The following is a 23,665-nucleotide window of genomic DNA, read 5'->3' as shown; positions in this document are numbered from 1 at the left end:
AGAGTTGATTCTGAAAATGCTAACTTAAGACTCTGAGATTAAGTTGAAAATGTAGCCTAAGACCTTGACCCTATTATCATATCAATTAATACTTTAGCTAGTGGATGTTCTGTGTACGAATCAATATTCTCAATTCTTTTTGCCTCAAAAGGCCATTAGAGACCAAAATTTATTGATTGCCTCTATTTGACCATGTGGCCAGAATGGTCCATGTGCTTTGTCTGTACAGTGCCACTGCTATTGAAAAGTTTGACTTTTTTTACACGTTGAGTCTTACAAAGTTGCTGAATCCCACATCATATCACACTGTCACTGTTTGTATGATTTACACACAGTCCAGTTGTTACCACAGGTACCAGTCACAGCTCCACTTGAGCCTTTAACATTTCCTGAAAGCCTGACATGTAAGTTAGACACGCCTGCAGGGCAGCCTAATTTGTGGGACTGACTGGTTCTTGACATGCCAGGTAACCCAAGCTCCGATGGACTCTGACAGCTTTATATGAGTAATATTTTTCACTGGGGAGAAGCGCTTTCCAAGATTTTCCCAGTGTTTCAGGCATTGGGATACTTTGCAGACACATCCAACATCATGTTTTCTATTCCAGGCCTTTTCCTGTGGCTGGCATTAAAACCCAACCCTCAGCTTGCTTTTTATGTTTCTCTGTTTCCTTCCACCATGACGCAAAGCAGTAATGCAGTACATGCTGTTGATTCCAAATCCTCTATTTTTTTTTAATATTATTGTATCAGACCTCACTACCTTATTTTTTAAATTTTATCAAAAGGATTTTGGGAGATCCCTGGGTGGCTCAGCGGTTTAGCGCTTGCCTTCAGCCTGGGGTGTGATCCTGGAGACCCAGGATCGAGTCCTGCATCAGGCTCCCTGCATGGAGCCTGCTTCTCCCTCTGCCTGTGTCTGCCTCTCTCTCTTTCATGAATAAATAAATAAAATATTTTTTTTAAAAAAAAGGATTTTGTGTTTTGTGAGGATGAGATTTCATTTGCCTATCCCTATGTCTAATCCAGTCCTCTGAGAACACTGCAGAGATGGGATAGAGCTAAATAGATAAACATTCATGTTCCTCAGTGGCCAGAACATTGGGGAAAGTATCCTGCCCTCTTCTGTACTAGGAGCTTACTAATGACCTTCCATTCTATTTGTATGTGGATCAGGAAATTCAGGATTTGTATTAAAATTGCACCACTTCCCCCCTTTTAGCAAAACCCTGTGTTTGAAGTGAATGCTCATATGTGAAGGCAGTGCCAGCACAGTCTCTAGTCATAGACGCTTTGTTGTTTTTTTACATTGGCTGGTATTATGATTCAAGATCAAGTATAACCTAACTGAAGATGTATTTGTAACATGTATTCCATTCACTCACCTCAAATTTAAGATGCTTATTTTAGGGCACCTGGGTGACTCAGTCATTTAAGCATCTGACTCTTGGTCTCAGCTACGGTCTTGATCCCAGGGCCATGGGTTCTAGCCCTGCATTGGGCTCCACACTTGGCATGGAGCCTACTTTACAAAAAAGAAAAAAAATGATGATTATGTCCTGTCAAGTCACCATTCACTACACTAAAGTACCAAGATTGGGGGGGGGGGGTGTTGGAGGTTGTGATTCTATATCTCTGCTTAGGGATCTAGCTAAAATAATCTGGACAGGAAATTATTTTGGAAGAGAACATTTGGACAAGTCCCCACACACATCTGGCTTTATAAATATAATTTAATGTCTATATGCAGACATTTCTGTCATTAAATTTTAATAGGCAGCAGTAGTGACTTAGATTAATACCAGGTAGGGAATCAGAACTCTCATTGTTCCAGTTACACTCTGAATATTAACCTCCTCCTTTCATGCTATGGGAAAAGCAGTTCCCTGCCTTATCTCTCCACTCTTACTACCTTTGACGCTCTGTGATCTATCTGTGACAGGTACTGCTGAGAAGTACATAATTTCTCTACCTGGAACAAATATAAAACTGAGCACTGTGAGCTTGGTCAGCCTGCCTGTTCTGCTCATGTTTAAAAACATTCCACAACACAGATGGAAAATATGGAAACTATCCTCTTTTCCTTCATCTCCCCGGATAATGTTGACAATTAGTATTTTTATTGATTTTTCTTAAGTGTACTTTTCAAAAATGTATGAACAAATGTTTCTTTGTTCTGGAAGAAAAATCACCAAGCTCAGTAGAGCAGATGAAGTAGAGACTCTATGACAACCCTATATCACCCCAATTTGACAGATGTCCAGCTTGCTTATCCATAAAGCATGCAAGTCTCTTAGGATCCATGAGTGTCATGACAAAAGCGGCATTGATGCTACCATTTAATGGCACATCAAACTGCCACAGTGCTTCTTGCACCCAGTTTTGGTAGGAGGTGCATCAGACAACAGCATCACAGAGACCTAGCTCATCCTTCTGACATTAGTTAGCAACCCCAGGTCTGTGCTCAGTCTGATCCATTTCACTGGTCTAAGTGGCATTTTAATTAAACAATGCTCTGAGGCTGCATATTAAGTAGAAAATGAAATTAGGGCATATTCCTAAGTAGAATTCAGCTCATCTAATATAATAAACATAAGTAAATTTTAAATTTCATTTTTCTAAGCCCTTAACTGTATCGATGTTCAATATTTAGTTGTCCCCGGAGATTTTAAATAGAACTTTCTTGTATATATCAAATTCATTCCATTTAAAAAGACTGTTCCACTAGAAAAAATGACATCTGTTGTGTGAATTCACCCCAAAATACCCAATTGACAAGTGTGTTGCTGACTTATTGCATTAGGATTATTTAAATCAATCGTAATGAATTATGCCCATGAAATGTAACAACCTGTGATTCCAAGTTCTTCAAAAATTACCTGAGGGTTTAGGTAGAATAAAATATACATGCATTTCTCCTGGTAGCATGTATCATAAAATATAATGAATTAATAATTAGTGAAAGTATTTGTTTAAAGGCTGGCTTTGCCTGATTTCCATCAATTCCATGGATATTGAAACTCCCTCCTGTACCCTCCTACCCTAACCCACTGCTTCCCCTTAAGTAGATGAGCAATAAATATTTCTTGAATAAAAAGGGGGCTCAGAATATGTTAGATTATGAGAATACATTAGGGAGTGCCTTCAGTGATTAACTGCAAATTTCACTTAGACTAATATATCCAGATCTCATCAAGAACACTTTGAAGTACAAAACCATAGAATATCCTATTGAAAGCCAAACTTTTCAGGAGCCTAAAGAGAAAACAGCAACCACAACCACCACCCAAACCATGATAAAAGGCAGCCGTTTCGCTCGGCTATTTTTTTTTTTCTAAATCTTTAAAATCTTCATTGATAAGGTAAAGGGGAGAATTAAAGCAACATTTTGATTTTTTTTTCTTTCTCATAACCTATCCTGGTCTTCATCTTGACTCTCTGGAAAATGATGACTAAACAATTCTTGAAGCCTCCATTGTTTATCAGTGTTCACTCTGAGTCAACAATTAAATTATAGAGACTGGTCTAGTCAGGGGAGCATGCCACGAGCTGCTTAGCTCCTCACCTTACACCTGTCTGCACTCCCCCGTTGGAGCTGTGTTGAGCAACCCTTACTGCAGACTGATCTTCCTGTAGGGGAAAATATAACAACTAAGGAGGAAGAGAGCTATCTCTCTCCAGCCTCCTACTTTGGGCCTGACCTCTCCCCTGAGCTTATAAACCCTATAGGCCAATATCCATGTATTACCTCATCTATGAATAAGACCTTGCATCCTGAAGCCAAAATGCCATTTCTGGTCCCACAAAGGTGGCAATACTGATAGACCCTCCTTGAAGAAACACCTGCTGGGAGTTATCAGGCTTTTGTAACTTTCCTACTGCAATAACTTTACACTTTACATTCCATAGAAAGCCAAGTGCCCGTTGTCTACATTAGTTCTGAGATTCTGGTAACCTAGAAGAGCAGATCTCATAATGAATGGAATCCACTTCTGCAGCCTCCATAATACCCCAAAAACCTTTTGGCCTCCTAGGGCCACTGTCATCTTGAGAATGATTATCAGTGGGGGAGAATTTCATCAAACCTATCCTTTCTAAAAAAATAAAAATAAAAAAAAAATCTATCCTTTCTGGAGACCTGGGCCTCCCCTCTGAATTAGTACATTCTAGTCTGGCCTTAGGTCTAAATCATTACAATTAATATTTGCCCCACCCCATCCTCTTAAAACTTTGTTATTACAGCGTTTTGTTTCAAGAGGATCCTAAACTTTAAAAAAAAAAAAAGGAGGATCCTAAACTCAAGACCCACAAAGTTTCCCAGTATAAGAGGCATAAGAACTAAAATAAATTAACCCCAGGCTTCAGAGACCTGTATCCTGAGCCTTGATGTCAGGAAAGCGTACCAAAACTGTGCAGCATTATAAATATAGTCATTCTCCTTTTGAACCTCAATGATATTTTCTCAATGCTTTTATCTTCTGGGTCTTTGTATAATGAAACCCTGATCCCAAAATCTGTAATTTTCTAATACTTGCCTTTTTTTTTAATGTGCATGGTTAGCAATTTCATATATAGTTGGGTTCATTTGCCTTTGTTTTATTCAAGTTCAGGGTATTTTTTTCATCTTGTTTCATTTATTTTACTTATTTGTTTTTTTCGAATAAAAGCACATTGATGCGGTTTGTAAAGAAGACTCATTCCCTTTCCTGTCCCTTCAACTTTACTGTTCATGCCCACTTCCTTTAATTAAATAGTTTGTTTAGTTTCTGGCTGTATTTCTTGTGTACCCTTTTTTCAAAAATAAGCATAGGAATATTTTTGCGTAGTAAAATATTCTACAATTCACTACAGCAGATCATAGAGATTTTTCTCATAAGTTTTGCAGCTGTGCAATAGTGTACCCTGTGTGTATACTAGATTTTAATTTTAAACCTGTTCTTTCTGATTGGGTATTGAGGTTGCTTCCATGGTTTGCCAGTAAAATAATATTGCAATAAATAACCTTGGATATTTGTGGGGGTTTTCATATTGTTAAGGATGAAACTTTAAAGAAATTTCTTAGAGGAATGATTGTTGGATCGAAAGGTAAAATGTGTCTATTTTATGCCAAATTCCCCTCAAGTGAGGTTGTACCATATTGATCATCCACCAGAGTGGTGTGAGGGGGGCCAGTTCCTTCACAACCCTGCCAAAAGAGTGTGTCCTCAAGCTTATGAAATTGTGCCAATCTGATAGGTAAAGAGTGGTGTCTCGATATAGTGTTAATTTGCAGTCTCCTGTGATAAGGGAATTGGGAATCTTTTCATGTGTAAAGGACATTTGGGAATATTTTTTTGAATTGTCTATTACTGGCTCTTGCACATTTTCCTATCTAGTCTTTAGTCTTTTTCTTTTTTTTCCCTTTGCATTTTAAAAATTCTTTATGAGAATGCTTGGGTGGTTCAGTCGGTTAAGCAGCCAACTCTTGATTTCAGCTCAGACCATGATCTTAGGATCATAAGATTGAGCTGCACATCTGGCCGTGAGCTGGAGGGTGGGCGGGGAGTCTGCTTCTCTTCTCCCTCTACCCCTCCCCTTACTTGTGTGCACACAGGTGTGTGCTCTAAGATAAATAAGTAAATCTTAAAAAAAAAAAAGTTCTTTATAAAGGAGAGGAGCACTTTATCACTGATATATGTTATTACAAATCTTTTTCTCTCAGTTTGTTATGTATCTTGTCACGTTGACTTTGGCCCATACAGAGATTCCTTTTTGCTTTCATGTACTCAAATTCCTGAGGTTTGAGTGCTAAGAAAGCTTTTCTTCACACCCAGTTCATATATAAAGGAATTTATCCCTAATAGTCACATTGTTTCACTTGTTTCTTCTCCCTTTGGAGTTTAGAATGGTACATTGACTAAAAACGGTCTGTTTAAGCTTCTCCATCCTCACTGGGGCCAATCTTGATAAACTGTATTTTCCGAAGAAATTATCCATTTTATTTAGATCTTCAATTTTGTGGGCATAGGTTTGTGCAACCTATTCTACAATTTTTTGCTTCCCTTTCATCTTTCTTACATTGTTTTCTCTGACTTATCTTTGAATCTTAAATTAGTATTTTGCTTATTTTTAAAATTAAACAGCATTTTGATTATTGTCACTCTTTTTTAGTTACCTACCATATGATTTTTTTTCTTTATCTTTTGTAGTTCTTTTTTGTGTTGTGTTGTTGTTGTTATTCTGGAGGAATTCCTTTGTTGCTCTTTTTCTAGCTTTTGAATTAGGAATTCGCGTTCATTATTTTTATTCATATATATGACATAAAATTTTCTCCAATCACTGTTTTAATGCTACGCAACAGATTTTGCTTAGTGTTTTCATTCTCATTGCTTCTAGACATTCTACAATTTCAGTTTATGTTTCCTTTTTGACATAAACGTTCTTTATTTAGCATTTTTTATTTCTAATTTTTTAAGATTTTTAAAATTTATTTTAACTAGAGAGCAAGAGAATGAGAGTGAGAGCAGGGCTGAGGGAGGGCAGAGGGAGAAGCAGACTCCCTGCTGAGCAGGGAGCCCGACATGGAGCTGGATCCCATGACCCTGAGATCATGACCTAAGCTGAAGGCAGATGCTTGACTGACTCAGCCACCCAGGTGCCCCTAGAGTTTTTAATTTCTAGATGAAACTTCTTTTGGTTATGATTTTATTATTAATGTTTAGATTTTATTGAATTGTGGTAAGAGATGGCTATTATTTCTGCTTTGTAGGAAGACTTTTTGTAATGTAATATATAGACAATTTGGGAGAATACTCTGTGAGTACTTGAGAAGAATATATATTCTTTATTACTGAGGTATAAGACTAGAAAAATAGATGGGAGAAGAACTAAAAGATTTGCCTAATTAATTATACTACATTTAGTCCTTCAATATCTGTCATTTTGTCAACTTGACCTATCTTAGACTGGGAGCAGTCTTAAATATTTGCTATTAGTGTATTTCTATTTCTTCTTGCAACTCCTGTAGTTACTGTTTTATAAAAGTGATTTGTATTATTTATCATACAGGTATCTACCATTATATCGTCATTATTAATTGTGACCTTCATTGTTATAATGTTACTTATTGTAGTTAATGCTTTTAACTTGAATTCTAAAATCTGATAAGAAGACTTATCAGATGCTGACTTATTTTTTTTTCTGTCTATTATATCTTTGCCCAAGCCTTTACTTTTAGCTTTTTTGAGTTACTTTGTTTAAATGTGTCTATTCTTTACAGTATAGAGTGGGTGTTTTCTTTATGAGCTAATTAGAAAATCTCAAGAGAAGTAAATTGCATTCATTTCTATATTTTAACTGTCATTATTTTATATTTATTGGCCACATCATGTTCTATTGATTGTGGTTTTTTTTCACTGTGTAGTCTGTTTTCTTCAGGTTTTTTTTTTTATTAGAACAGCCTGTATTTATGTTCTAATGTTTACCTTTATACTGATACCTTTTATAAGGTCCTTGTTCACTTGCTAGCTTTATGTGATATTCTGTGCCTCCCACCTATTACCAAAGCAACAATTAATCCTCGTTCCTAAATTATTTTAAGATTTGTGTGGAATCAGAAATCCCCCGAATAGCCAGGGGGATTTTAAAAAAGAAAACCATATCTGGGGGCATCACAATGCCAGATTTCAGGTTGTACTACAAAGCTGTGGTCATCAAGACAGTGTGGTACTGGCACAAAAACAGACACAGAGATCAGTGGAACAGAATAGAGAACCCAGAAGTGGACCCTGAACTTTATGGTCAACTAATATTCGATAAAGGAGGAAAGACTATCCACTGGAAGAAAGACAGTCTCTTCAATAAATGGTGCTGGGAAAATTGGACATCCACATGCAGAAGAATAAAACTGGACCACTCTCTTGCACCATACACAAAGATAAACTCAAAATGGATGAAAGATCTAAATGTGAGACAAGATTCCATCAAAATCCTAGAGGAGAACACAGGCAACACCCTTTTTGAACTTGGCCACAGTAACTTCTTGCAAGATACATCCATGAAAGCAAAAGAAACAAAAGCAAAAATGAACTATTGGGACTTCATCAAGATAAGAAGCTTTTGCACAGCAAAGGATACAGTCAACAAAACTAAAAGACAACCTACAGAATGGGAGAAGATATTTGCAAATAACATATCAGATAAAGGGCTAGTTTCCAAAATCTATAAAGAACTTATTAAACTCAACAGCAAAGAAACAAACAATCCAATCATGAAATGGGCAAAGGACATGAAGAGAAATCTCACAGAGGAAGACATAGACATGGCCAACATGCACATGAGAAAATGCTCTGCATCACTTGCCATCAGGGAAATACAAATCAAAACCACAATGAGATACCACCTCACACCAGTGAGAATGGGGAAGGAAAATTAACAAAGCAGGAAACAACAAATGTTGGAGAGGATGCGGAGAAAAGGGAACCCTCTTACACTGTTGGTGGGAATGTGAACTGGTGCAGCCACTCTGGAAAACTGTGTGGAGGTTCCTCAAAGAGTTAAAAATAGATCTGCCCTACGACCCAGCAACTGCACTGTTAGGGATTTACCCCAAAGATTCAGATGAAATGAAACGCCGAGACACCTGCACCCCAATGTTTATAGCAGCCATGTCCACAATAGCCAAACTGTGGAAGGAGCCTCGGTGTCCATCAAAAGGTGAATGGATAAAGAAGATGTGGTTTATGTATACAATGGAATATTCCTCAGCCATTAGAAATGACAAATACCCACCATTTGCTTCAACGTGGATGGAACTGGAGGGTATTATGCTGAGTGAAGTAAGTCAATCGGAGAAGGACAAACAGTGTATGTTCTCATTCATTTGGGGAATATAAATAATAGTGAAAGGGAATATAAGGGAAGGGAGAAGAAATGTGTGGGAAATATCAGAAAGGGAGACAGAACATAAAGACCCCTAACTGTGGAAAACACCTAGGGGTGGTGGAAGGGGAGGAGGGCGGGGGGTGGGGGTGAATGGGTGACGGGCACTGAGGGGGACACTTGACGGGATGAGCACTGGGTGTTATTCTGTATGTTGGTAAATTGAACACCAATAAAAATTAATTTATTAATAAAAAAATCCTCGTTCCTACCTTTGTTCTACATTGACATCCACAAATATATTGAATGCTTACTATTAGTCCTTTTCTCTGGTCATCTCCTGGTTAAATTAAGGTTGGTTTAATTAAGCAGGTACCTCAGGAAGTTGTCTTGGATACAGTACTCCCCTGAGTTCTTGAATATTTTAAATTCGTGTACTTGTGTGTATGTGTGTGTGTGTGTGTGTTGACACTTCAAAGATAAATTGGCATGATATAAAATTTGGTTCACCGTTTCTTTGAGATTCTTCATAATGCTGCTTCACTATTGTCTAGCTGTGTATGTTGTTCCTGAAATGTGATATCAATTTGATTTTTTGCCATTGTAAGGAATTTATCTTTTAGCCAGTTTTTCTTCAGTCTGTTAAGTCTAATGGCTAACTGGTATATTTCTTGAATTTGACTGTTCTGGGACAATGTTCCAAGTACATGGGGAGCCATTGCAACAAATAGGCATAGTTACTTTATTTCTGGATTATATAGTTTCAAGTATTTTATTATTTTTTTCTTCTTCATATATTCCAATTATACATATACTGGATTATCTTTATCTTCTATATTAATGACTATTTTCTGATTCTTTTACCTTTTGATTATTTCATTTTGTTCTCCTGACTATTGTCATGTCTTTCCCCTATAATCCCCACTATATTTTCAATTAAATCTATTTTCTCTTGGGCAGCTTACAATTTAGTTTGAATTCCAAATGACATTTTTGTAAAAATGTATTTTCTCATTTTGGTCAACTTTATCTTTTTTTTTTTTTGTCTGTTCAGAGCTTTTACATTTTTGATTCGAAAAGTTGTTCTGTGTTTATGCATGCTTGTTTCAAAATATCTTGAGATTCATTACAATTTCCTCGTTTGTGGTTTTGTTTTGTTTTGTTTTGACAGAGGATAGCAAATTTCCATTAGCTGTATCATTTTATCTCTTATTTCTGATTTCTTAAAGTATGAATATTATGTGCTATTTTCTACTGATTTTGATTTTTTTCATAGATGAGCAGTAACAGTTTTGTATAAGCAAAACTAAAGGATTTTGGTGAGTTGCTACATTCTTAGTTTAGGAGCACCCTCTTCTGTTTCTTTTGTGAAGTACGATTCTTTAGTGAATGACATCTTTTTTTTTTTCCCCAGGGAGAGTAGTTGGTATGTCGTATGGTTCTAGAATTCAATTTTGTTTTTGTTCCTGTAGATGCTTAATTTCTACTTCACGCTTCTTTCCTATCATAACCAAATTTCTAAGGGCCATTTCTTCCATTGGCATCAGCTCCCTCTTCTTAAGCAGTGCCTTCTCAAGACTACTTATTCTGCTCACTTCCAAACCCCTTCCATTCAGTCCCACAGTAGCTACATTCTGATCAACCAGGTCTGCTGAGGATGGGAATTTATCTTTCTGACGGTGGTTTTGTCTGTTTTTCACCGCCAAGCTCCTGGCACCCTCTCCTTTTTTCTGCACACTCTCTACCTTTCTGATTCAGAGTGGGCTCCTGAGCTGACTCTGCTGTTCTAGGGCATTTATGTCTCTATTTACATATAGCTTTTGAGTTCATTGTATTTTCTTTTCTAATTATGTTGTGTGTATGCATTATGGGTGGTTTTATTGCTCTCTTAGTGGATATTTATGCCTTTTCAAGGTAAGCAGAGAGGTTCAATTTAGATGTCAGCTTTACACTATAAGAGCCCAGTATGCTTCAATAAATAATTTTAAGTGGATGATGATAATAAGTAGATAGATCAATGGATGGATTCACATAGACTTAAAGAGGTTAAGAGGAAGCTGGTGATGTACATTTCACAGGTCAAAGCATATATTTGCTTCCCAAATCTTACTTTACAGCCAGATCTTTCTCCAAAGCTCTAGGAATATAAAGGAAGTCACTAGGTTCATCACTTTCTGACCTTCAAATGAAGCTTGCAAACTTAAACCACATATGACTTTTTCTGAATCTCTACCAAGCAGTTTCCTTTTTAGTGCCGTGCCTTCCAGGTACCACTTCTTGTCACCATTCCAAATAGATCACAGTATTCTTCCATTTTTAAGCTAGCATTGCAGAAGTTCACATCTATATTTGCTAGCTTTTTCCAGGTAGGAAAGGGCCATTTGATGCCCAAAACATTATAGAGTACACATTTATTCATATATCAATATTGAATGGATTTTGTTAAAAACCAGAATGTATTCTTATAATACAAATACATTTTTGAATACAGGAAAAGAAGAGTTTATTAATAAGAAAAGGTCATCTTTTGTATGTTTTATTCTTACACAGTATTCTTTCCTTTCTTCTTTTTCTTATGAAAACTCACACTGGGTCACTTGGGTGGCTCAGTGGTTGAGCGTCTGCCTTCAGCCCAGGTTGTGATCCTGAGGTCCTGGGACCCAGTCCCGCATCAGGCTCCCTGCATGGAGCCTGCTTCTCCCTCTGCCTGTCTCTGCCTCTCTCTCTCTCTCTCTCTCTCTCTCTCTCTCGTGAATAATTAATAATAAAAAAAACTCACACTAAGGACTTTTGTATGAACTCACTTGTACTCCTAATGATGACCAAAACTCCTAAGAACTACTTGGAAAAAAGTTATAGATAACTTTTACAGAAAAATGTAATTATATTTTCTAATTTGTATACTATGTATGCAACAAAAATATAATAATTATTGGAGGAAAAGATTTTTAATATGAGTATTAGCTATTACCATATTGTACACTACACTATTTGTACTAGGGAAACTTTGTATGTTTCTTATGTTCTGTTGTAGTGTCATTACCTCTAAAACACAATAGTAAGAGTCTAAATTTTAAAAAATATTAGTCCAAAATATGGTTAAATTCTAGTCTCTGTCCTTATTTCTAATATTTTAGTATGTTTTATGCTTCCTAAACTCATCTGTTTTTCTGGCTTTGGAGAGCATTTTAAGCTGTCCACCAGGATGGGCACACAACCTTATATGAGTTAACATAACTCCTGCTGTGGCTCATACAAGACCGTGCCCCCAGAAAAGAAACAAAGCCTGACTCCAGATTTTGAACCATATTATTGAATCCATATCTTCTAAGATTCAAGATGCAGTAACACTTGGGGTGCCTGAGTGGCTCAATTAGTTAAGTGTCTGACTTCAGCTCAGGTCATGATCCTGGGGTCCTGGGATCAAGCCCCATGTCAGGCTCTGCGCTCAGTGGGGAGTCTGCTTCTTCCTCTCCCTCTGCCCCTCCCCCCTGCTTGTGTGTGCTCTCTTTTTTTTCAGTCTCTCTCTCACAAAAATAAATAAAATCTTAAAAAAACAATAAAATAAAAGTATCTTGGAATTTTCTGTTGAAAAAATTAGCATAGTATAAAAAAGAATATTAATACAAAATCCTACATCCTCTTTTTGTTTTAAAAATTAACATTATTCAAAGAGTTCAGTGTTACACATATTGGATGGAATATTAATGAAGTATGAGTACAAGTCATCTAATTGATAACAACAACGGAGGGTTGTTAAAAAAAGCTTTTCTCAGTGTTCATTTTGAAAGTAATTTAGACTTTCAGAAAACTTGCAAAAATACTATAGCATTTCTATGTACCTCTCTTCTAGCTTCCCCTAACGTTAACATGTTTCATAACTATAATTACTAAAGCCAGGAAATTAACATTCATATAGACTATTAACTAATCTATAAACTTACTTAAATTGGCCAATCGCCCCATTAATGTCCCTTTTCTGGTCTAGGACCCCATCCTACAATGCATTTAGTTTCTGTGTCTCAGTAGTTTCCTTCACATTGTGATGAAACCTCAGTTTGTTTTTCTATTTCATGACCTTGCCACTTTTGAAGAGTACTGACCACTTATTTTACAGAATGTCCCTCTAGGGATGCCTGGGTGGCTCAGTGGTTAAGTGTCTGCCTTCAGCTCAGGGCATGACCCCGGGATCCTGGGATCTAGTCCCACATTGACTTCCTGGAGGGAGCCTGCTTCTCCCTCTGCCTATGTCTGCTTCTCTCTATGTCTATCATGAATAAATAAAATCTTTAAAAGAGAGAGAGAGAGAAAGAGAGAGAGAGAGAATGTCCCTCTATTTGCCTTTGCCAGATGTGGCTCTCTATCTACCAAAAGGGCACAGCCTCCAGCCATACCTGATTATTCTGTGAGTGGATGCTTTACCCAAAGGCAACCATTATATTGATCTCCCAGGTCAAGTAACTTGAATCTCTTTTGAAGAAAATAAGCTGGATTCATGAATCCTTTGGGGAAATAGGTTACAGAATTGAGAAACTCAGAGATCAAATAGCGCTATCAGTGCTTAAGATAAAAAGTAACATGGAATCAAATATGAAGTGGCCTTTCCAGGACATACCTAAGATGAGCAAAGCAGCAACGACAGTCAGTGGAAAAGAAAGATGTGCACAATGAAATGGAAGTACACGATGGAAGATACAGATTCCCTGAGAGAAAAACAGAGACAGAGAAAAGCGGCTTAGTTTAAAAGATAAAATGAGTCAGACAAAAGGGATCTTTCTGAGCTATCTTAAGGTAGCGTATCCTAGATTTCTTACATCTTTACAATGTTTGGATCCATTTCCAAAAGAAATACTGTCCTTGGCTTCTACAAGTTTCCTATTTGCAGCCTGAAAACTTCTTCTTGAGAGTCTTTGTTTTCTGCAATGAAAATGGACATAACAAACAAATATAAACAAACAAAACCCAAATAAATTGGAAAGATCAAATAAGTAAAAACTATAGCATGGGGGCTGTGGCAGGATTCAGGCATAACTGGATGCCTCTTATGGCATAACTGGATGCCTCTTATCTTTTGATCCTCTTACCGGCTCGGCTGATGACAAGTTAATCTCGACATTAACACAAACTTTTTCAGAGTAGATCATGATAGGAATATTTAATCACTGAATTTGCTCCATGGTTCTATGACCTGAAGAAAATCTCAAAACAGTTTTTAGTGCAGCATTAACCTTGTTGATCTCAAGTGTTTATTTTCCCCTGTTGCATAGTATATGTTATTCTTTCATTAGTGTGACCTTAATCATTCTCAAATGTGCCAGGTATTGTTGAATACAGTACTCTAAATGACCCTGGACCCAAGAGCTCCAAGCTACATGCTTGCCTAATTGGGCAAATAGTACAAAATTGGAAATTCTTTTTCTTAATTGTTAATTTTAAAGAGAAGCAATTGGTTGTTTTAAAACTAATTCAAGTCCAAATAATTCATTTAAACAGTGGAAGATGATTCTTAACTTTCTTAACTTTTTACCATCAAGACGTATGCTATTCAGCTTATAATCTTAAGAGGTTTACTTAATGACTTGCTTTTTTATGACTGAATAAAATCTTACGGTTTTTCACTAACATTCTATCCTTGACCTTTCTTTGCTACTCAGGAAAACATCATTAAGGGGAATACACACACACACATATGCACACACACACACACATACACATTCATGCACATACACAGAGCATTTTATTCATTGGTTGTAGACTTGTACACCCATTCTACCACATTTACAAATGAACTGATATGTATATCTATTATTGTTTTCTCAAAACATTCATCCATCAATTCCTTTCTGATATTTAAAATGAAGTAACAGCTCTTTATAAAAGAATACTAGAGGGGATCCCTGGGTGGCGCAGCAGTTTGGCGCCTGCCTTTGGCCCAGGGCGTGATCCTGGAGACCCGGGATCGAATCCCATGTCTGGCTCCCGGTGCATGGAGCCTGCTTCTCCCTCTGCCTGTCTCTCTCTCTCTCTCTGTGACTATCATAAATAAATAAAAAAATTAAAATGAAAAAAAAAGAATATAAGTGTTGGTAACATATATTTTGTTTTGTAATGAATTAATAATTTATTTTGGCAATGTGGAACAGGCAAGTAAACAGCATATATGGATATGTAAGGCAAAGCAAATCAGATTCCCCTTAAATTCTTTTTTTCTAAGATTTTATTTATTTATTCATGAGAGACACAGAGAGAGGCAGAGATGTAGACTGAGGGAGAAGCAGGCTCCATTCAGGGAGCCCGATGTGGGACTCGATCCCCAAACTGGGATCCCACCCTGAGCCAAAGGCAGATGCTCAACCACTAAGCCACCCAGACATCCCACCCCCCTAAATTCTGATGAATACTTTGTGATGGCAAGTAAGGCAGGATACTAAATAAATAGTTTGTATTGCCAGTCTGCAAAGATAAAGAATCAATTAACTCTGTACTTTTGGGATGCATTGCTTAGGATTAGTAATTTACTCAAAGATTCAAAGATAAGAAATAAGTGAAGAAATAGTTTACATTAAAAATTAGTCTTAAAATTTTGACCATGAAATGTTTTCATATAACAATACCATTAAGACATAAGCCAAAAAGAAAAGAAAAAAAAGAGGGAGACAGAACCAGTCACATACAATTAACACCATTAGCTGTTTACTAACCATGTTGGCTATATTTTAGTGAGTGTGATTATTTTACATATTATTATATTCATGAGATGGTATTAAATCTGTTACAAATATGGATCCATGTATTCAGCTGTATTAATAATAAATATAGTATCAATTGTTATCCTCTGTATATTCTTTCACTTGAGCTCCTTGTAAAGGTCCCTCCACAGATATCTGTCAAATGGATTCTTCTTTTTATAGCCAAATTCTCCAATAGCTTGGGGGATTTGGTGAAAACCATCTGGAATGTTAGTGTCTTTAATCTAAATTAAGTGTTGTTTATGCTGCGCTAAACAGAGTGTCTCGATTGATATCTAAATTGGTTAAGATCACTGGAAGCAGAATACAGGGATTTTAAATTCTGAGTTGTTGTTAGGGTAAATGAGTTAGCACATGGCAAGCTCATCAGTACCTTTATCATAATAAATATTCAGTAATACCACTATTATCTTTTTGAAAGAAAAATTTCTGAAGGTATTATATCTTTATTTAGACAGGACTAATTTGGTGTTTTTATGTTTATTAAGACATGACTAATCTAAGAAATATAAATAAAATCATAGCCTAGACTTGATGTTAAAACAAAAAAAGAAAAAAAAAACAAAAAAAGAAACACTAGAAAAATATCTTCAGTATTTGTTAGGTTCCAATGACAGACACATAAAAGGAAACACTGAGAAATTTGCCAAATAAGATTTAAAACATTGTGTTAAAGAAAATGTTCAACACAATTAAATCAAAACAAACTTAAAAACATATCTGTGACATCTGATAAAGGATTAATATCCTTTATAAGCAAAGAACTCATGAATTGACTTTAAAAAATGACAAATGTGCAAAAGAAAAAATAATTGCCTGGGGATAAACTTATAAAAAAATCTTCGAACTAGGTAACAACTCAAGAATGGTAACCTAAAACAACTATAAGCTGCCATTTTAAAGTCAATTTATTTGGTTTTTAAAATAATGATACACAGTACTTTATCTGCATATCCAAAAATTCAAAAGCTCTAAAAACTGCCTTTTGTAACTCATTTGGTAGCAAAATGTAATCTGACTTGGACACTCTGGAAGCAAAACAGAGCTACCTGATATGAAGTACTCCTCATTTGTACCTTTTAGTGCAAATCACATCATTTTGATTGAATAAATACTCTTGTGTTTGATTATAAAACTGCTTCCCCAGACTCCACTTGGAGTCTTCTGGAATAGAAGGCATTTGCATCATGTTAACTTCTGAAAATTAAAAAAATTCTTAATGCCAAAACCTGAAGTTTGGGATGAAGAACTGAAGACTTGCATTTAATTTGACAATACAGAAAAACAAAGTTATTCATAAACCCCCAGCGAGATTACGAATTGTTCTATTCTGCGAGTGAGGCAGTGATAATCTGGCAATTTATATCAAAAGCCACAAACAGGTATATGCCCTTTAATTCAAAATTCCACTTCTAGGAATTTATCATTACTAAATTACTAGGAAAATAATGGAAGATTTAGGTTTTAGTAAGTCCAACACAGACGGTATATAACAGGTAAAAACTGGAAAGTCCCAAATACTCTGTTACAGAAGGTAACAGGCTTTAGCCATACCACAGACCACTGCTGCGCCACTTTCAAGTGATACTATACAATAATGCTCATTCACATTGAAGATGCTTTTGGTATCTTGTTAAGTAGAAATATCAGGCTATAAAGATAATATGCACTATATGATCTAATTTCTTAAAAAATTATTTGTATTTGTCTATGTCTAAAAATATTTAAAGGATATTCACCAAAATATTAACAGTGGTTATCTCTGGATGGCAATATTGCAGGTATTTATAATTTTCTTTTTATGACTATGCCTTGTCTACAGTTATGTGTTATTACTATAATAATAAAACTTTTAGGGGATCCCTGGGTGGGTCAGTGGTTTAGCACCTGCCTTCGGCCCAGGGTATGATCCTGGAGTCCCGGGAGCCCTTGTCGGGCTCCCTGCATGGAGCTTGCTTCTCCCTCTGCCTGTGTCTCTGTCTCTCTCTCTCTCTCTCTCTCTCTCTGTGTGTGTGTGTCTCTCATGAATAAATAAATAAAATCTTAAAAAAAATAAAACTTTTAAATATACCATTTGAAGCATGTCAGTATATCTTACTTAGATTCCAAGTTATATATATATATATATAATATATATATACACACGTATAACTTGTATGTATATACATATATAAAATTAATATCTATTAAAAATGATATTCATCATATTTATAGGATTTAATAATTATAAAGGCTCAGTATATTTGGAAAAACAGTATCATAAAGCAAAGCCTTGTTTTCAAATAGCATGTTTGTGCCTATAGAAGCATTTACAACATACTGAGATGAGCACTGTGTATTATACTATATGCTGGCAGATTGAATTTAAATAAAAATTTTAAAATAAAAGATTTTTAAAAAGAAGCATTTGTAGCATTGTTATTTTAAATGTGTATGTGTGAAAATTAGCCATGAAGAATGGGAAATATAAATCATATTGCCAAGGAAAGTGGATTTAAAATTTTAGACTTTATAAAAAAATATGCCTAGAGAGTATATTGGCAGCATTGAAATTCTGACCCATGTGGAGAGAACAGCAAGCTAACTATCTTGAATCGTGGGATGTCAATTGAGAATTTATAACACCTTTGTTTCAGTCATCAGCAATAATTTGCTATCCTCGGAAATGTATTTTGACAATATGATCTTTATCCTGAAATACTCCTTTTAACAATACAAATAAATAAGAAACCTGTATGCACTTTCGGGAAAGCAAATTGCCTCTGTACTGCTTTGAGTGGTGATAACAGGATGACGTGCCATCCTACCGCTTGGCATGGGATAAACAGCTAGACCCAGCAGTCTATCTGCAGAGAAGAGAGCTCTGTGTTTTAACTGCCAATTTTCAAGTCAGTGCTTATATTGCCTACAATATGCATCAGAAATTTGGTGCTGACTCTGAACGCTTTATTCCACTTTGGTAGACTACTTCTGCAATCCATGAGCAATTACATTGTATTATTACTTTTTATTAGAAATTGTGATATCTGTTGCTTATTTACTGAAAGAAGTAATTCTTTATTTTCCAGAGCTTCCATATGGCTGGGAAAAAATCGATGATCCCATATATGGCACTTACTATGTTGAGTAAGTCTTTAAGTTTCCTACTAATTTGTTATTTATACATTGTGAAACTGTGCTAGTATTTCAGTTATTGAGCATGTGTAGCTAACAACCCCTTTACTTCCCTTTCATCTTACTTTGAAGTATCCACAAAGACTCTAGCAGCACCAGCTAGCTGTCTCTTCCTTCTCCAGCTGGCTAATTTGTCATTCTTTTCCTTTGACTCATGATTCTAAAACACCAATTGGAAAAGTGTTTCATACTGTCCTCTAAATGAGTGATAATTAAAGATATCAAAGTAAATGCCCTTCATTTTGCAATCAAAATGTTGGGAGCTGACTAGTTGTGCAAAAGAAATGTTCTATTAAACTAGATTTCCAAACCAATTATATGATGCAGCTCTACTTTCCAGTTGAAGGATGAAATAAAATTTCAATGGTTGTTTTTAAGGCCCCATTTCAAATCAATAGTATTCTTTCTGTAGCTTAGACTTTTATGTTTTCTAATGGAGGTTGTATTGCTTCAATGTTCCTTAGCATAATATGAGTTATCCCCAATGTCCATTGTTTGATTTCAAATAAATCCCCCATTAGGAATTAAATTATATACACATTAAGGGAAATCAAGTAATATTCATAATTTCCAAAAGTTAGGGCAGCCTGAGTGGCTCAGCAGTTTAGCACCGCCTTCAGCTCAGGGTGTGATCCTGGAGACCCGGGATCGAGTCCCACATCGGGCTCCGTGCTTGGAGACTGCTTCTCCCTCTGCCTGTGTCTCTGCCTCTCTCTCTGTTTCTCTCATGAATAAATAAATAAAATCTCTAATAATAATATGAATTAATATTAATTAATAAAATAAATAATAATTCTCTAATAAATAAATAAATAAAATCTTTAAAAATAATAATAATAATTTCCAAAAGTTAAATGTGCAAGTCACGTTTCTAGAACCCCATTTTCTGATAGGGAATATTTTTTTATTCCTCCTACTATTTAATCTTGTTAATGTTATTTGGGTGAATAGCAAAGCCTACACCTTGCTTATGAGAAGTGTACTGCCCAAGATATGCAGGGACTGAAAAACTTGGTGTTCACATTGTTTATCAAGATCTAACTCTATTTTTTCTAATCTCATTCTATTTAACAATAATAATCTAGATGGTCAAGGATTAGAGATTAATAGTGTTATTGCTAAATTGTTTTGGTAACAATAGTCAGTCACTGAGCTTTTACTAAGTATCAAGCCCTTCTTTGTGCTGGGAATGTACTGTTGAATAAGACCTGGTGCTTCCTGCCCTTGAGCATCTTTCTCAAGAGCTTGGATATTCTGACCACCATCCTCATTTGGAAAAGCACCAATTTTGGCACCACAGTCAGGCATTTCCAGTCAAGGTGAATTCACCTCATTTACCAGATGCAATTTTCTTATGTAGTGTCTAATGCTCTGATGTCAGGTGGATACTCAATAGATACAAAAAGTAAAATAAATGCTTAGAGGTATTACAGATTCCAAAAATAAAAGGACATCACTTGCATATAGTTGTGAGGCCCCCTCATCATAATAATCAATTAAAATACACATATTTTAATAGTATAGCTACAGCTTCTGGATAAATTTATCAACATTACTAGTTTTCAGTAAATTCTAGTTGGTCTTAAGTCACTAAATCAGGCTGTACTATGCCTAAGACTGTTACATCTGAAAGCCAAGGTAGCTCCATGTAAAGAAAGAGAACTGAGGTATGTGACAAACCAGATCTCATGTTTAATACACTTCCTTGTAGAACTCATTGAATAATTATTTCTTTAGTCTGGTATTAGCAAATTCCAGTAAGAGTCAGATAGCAAGTGTTCTGGGGGACCATATGGCCTCTGTCACTACTCAACTCTCCCCCTGTAATTCGAAAGTAATCATAGACAATACTTAAATGAAGAGGCATTAGCTACCATCTAATAAAACTTTATTTATAAAAATAGGCAGCTGGCCAAATTTGCCCCCCTCTATTCTAATTCTTCAGACTGTTCTTCCATGTTCTCAACTGTTTCCAAACTGGCTTCAGTGTGGAAAATAATATTTAACTCAAACCTTTCTTCTCCACCTTAATTATCTGTCACAAAGGTAAAACACCCAACACATCAGAAAGTAATGCTTCCTACCTTCTTGATCATCAAAGTGTATGTTTTTCAAGGAAAGATCTGCTGCTGGTGAACCCCTTTTAGTTAAATATTGAACACTAGCTATGACCCCCAAAAGATAGTTGTCCTCATTATTTTCATACTTCAAATGATTATCTTTTATTTGCTTTATATCCTTAAATTATACTTCTGTCTATATTTCTCCACTTCATTTTTCATGTATTCACTGTCAAAGTCAGAAATTGTTCATAATTCAGCCAGTCACGTATTATATCATTAAAGCAGATTAACACATTTAGTAGTTTTAGATTTCAGGTGACTATGATGTCATAGACACAAGTCTTAGTGAATGAGGTCGTTTTAACTTTCTCCATTTCTACTACCTGTCATGGTTTTTTCTCTATCACATGATTTCATAATATACTAACACCAATAATTAGATGTGTGGGGTGTATCAGACCAACTAGAAAGTTGAGACAGATAATTCAAACCTAAAGATAATTTTAAGTAGAATTATATTCTAATATTCCTCAGACATGTCCTTTGGTAAAAAATTCATCAAAATAATGAAAATGCCTCAATTTATTCTATGTAATATAAGCATTACTTAAAATCAGGGATACCTTCCATCACAGCAAAGACAACTTGTCCATTTTAACTGAAAATATCTATTTATGTGGTTTAACTGTTCAAAAAAACATGAGTTGCATCTCCATTACACTATTATTTTCACAAAGTATGTATTGGTTCTAAATAGTAGTCTTGTTGGTGGAACAATATGAATACATATGTGAGCATAGTGGTTATTTCTCACTTTCTGTGCACAGAGTATTTTTGTTGGAAAAAGACCACCAATCTCCTATAGCTAATTATACAGAAAAACAGTAAGTCTAGTTTAAGATAAGTTTCTATATCAACTTTTCATTATAAACATCATAAATATAAGATGTAATGTGCCTAAAGTAAAATACTGTAATTGTAGTGATGGTATTGATATCAGTATCTTGGAATCATATAAATTTGTAATATTAATATTCAGTTAGTGTAACAACGCAAGGTAGTCTTCATTGTAAATCTGTAGTTAAAATGTTGATTCACTAATTCTATTAATAATGATGGATAATGAGTTTTCTGTAGAGCTATCGTTTGGAGTGTTTAATTACACACTCACACAATTAGAGGTGTGGTTCCAAATATGACAAACATTCCATGTTCCTGTCTAGTGGCAAAAAGAAAGCCCGTGCTAGAACACTAGCAATCTAATTTAGCAGTCAGCCGCCCTCTTCAAGCAGACTAGGCGGTGGGAGCAGAAGTTGCACAGTGGCCCATCTGTCGTCAGCAGGTCATGTCAGTTTGAAATGAGCCTGTACCTCTGGCACACTTGCACGTGACTTCTTTCTCCTTGTCAGCCAGAGACAAGCAGATAGGAATTCTAGCAATCAGTAGCAGGAAAGTGTTTATACAATTTGAAACTGCAAAGCCTAGATTAAATCGTTTTTGACCATTATTACCAACTTTACTTTTTTTTAAGATTTTGTTTATTTATTCATGAGAGATACACAGAGAGAGAGAGAGAGAGAGAGAGAGAGAGAGGCAGAGACACAGGCAGAGGGAGAAGCAGGCTCCATGCAGGGAGCCCGACGTGGGACTCGATCCCGAGTCTCCAGGATCACGCCCTGGGCTGCAGGTGGAGCTAAACCTCTGCGCCACCAGGGCTGCCCCAACATTACTTTTCTATTGCCATTATTCTGTCCTGTGCAAATTCAGTTCTTACGGTTATAGGTTTAGGGGCACTTGGGTGACTCAGTCAGTTGAGCATCTGCCTTCAGCTCGGGTCATGATCTCAGGGCCCTGGGACTGGGCCCCGCATCGGGCTTCCTGCTCTTCGGGAGCCTGCTTCTCCCTCTCCTGCTTCCCATCCTTATGCGTGTCTCTCTCTCTCTCTGTTAAATAAATAAATAAAATATTTTTTAAAAAAAGATTATAGTTTTAATGTATTCAAAAGTCAGAAAAATTATCACCACCATCATCAAAATAGTTAACATTTATTGAGTGCTTGTATGTGCCATGAACCAGACTAAGTGCTTGACAATCTTTACCACATTTGTAAATCCTCAATATAGCAGTGATGAGGTAGGTTGTCTTAAGTGTACAGATAGGGAAATTCTGGCTGTGGAAGGTAAGTAACTTACCTAGTATCACACATTATTGAAAAGAATGGCTGTGATTTAGACGTAGGCACTCCGGAGCTTAGAGTTCAAACTCTTGCTCAAAATCATCATCCTGTAAATTTAGCATTCAAAACCTGTAATATTGTGAACAAGCCTCTGAGACTCATCACGAAGAATGAGGGATCCCTAGAGAGTGTTTCCTCTCTGTCCCACCTCTAATACAGTTTCACTATCACAGGAAGATGTCCAACAAGGAGTGGTCATTGCTGCATAGCCAGAGAGACTCTTCTGATCCAAGCATTCTGAGCTTGGTAAGACTTGAGAGTGGCTCTAGATAAGATGATCACTGGCATTAAGACTTGCAAGACCTGAAAGAAGAGGAGTTCATACTGGGTGGACCTTAACATAGGGATGCTGGCACTGGTTGGAGCAGTAGGGGCAGCCACACGGCTCTGCATTTTAGAGAACAATGGACCCTACTCAACATCTTTCCTTATTTCATCCGCAGACAGGGAAGATGGACCACGTTCCTCCACCATGGAACAGCAGAAGGAAGTTAGCCCCATTTTTCCTGACAGACACCAAATCCATAATAGTACAGCACTTAACAATGTATTAAGAAGCCCTAAAGTTACTAACTAGAAATGTA

General features: G+C 36.2%; 1 protein-coding gene across 1 annotated transcript in view; it reads left to right on the top strand.

Moving 5' to 3' along the window:
• The window catches only part of MAGI2 (membrane associated guanylate kinase, WW and PDZ domain containing 2), a 1,298,069-nt gene that overhangs the window by 975,983 nt on the left and 298,421 nt on the right, over positions 1–23,665 (top strand). Inside the window, 1 exon segment of the mRNA XM_055301214.1 lies at positions 18,677–18,734. Coding sequence (XP_055157189.1) covers positions 18,677–18,734 — 58 coding nt within the window.

This window comes from Nyctereutes procyonoides, unplaced genomic scaffold, assembly GCF_905146905.1.
Source record: "Nyctereutes procyonoides isolate TBG_1078 unplaced genomic scaffold, NYPRO_anot_genome, whole genome shotgun sequence".
NCBI classification, from domain to species: Eukaryota; Metazoa; Chordata; class Mammalia; order Carnivora; family Canidae; genus Nyctereutes; species Nyctereutes procyonoides.
This window is presented reverse-complemented; position numbering and strand designations above follow the sequence as displayed.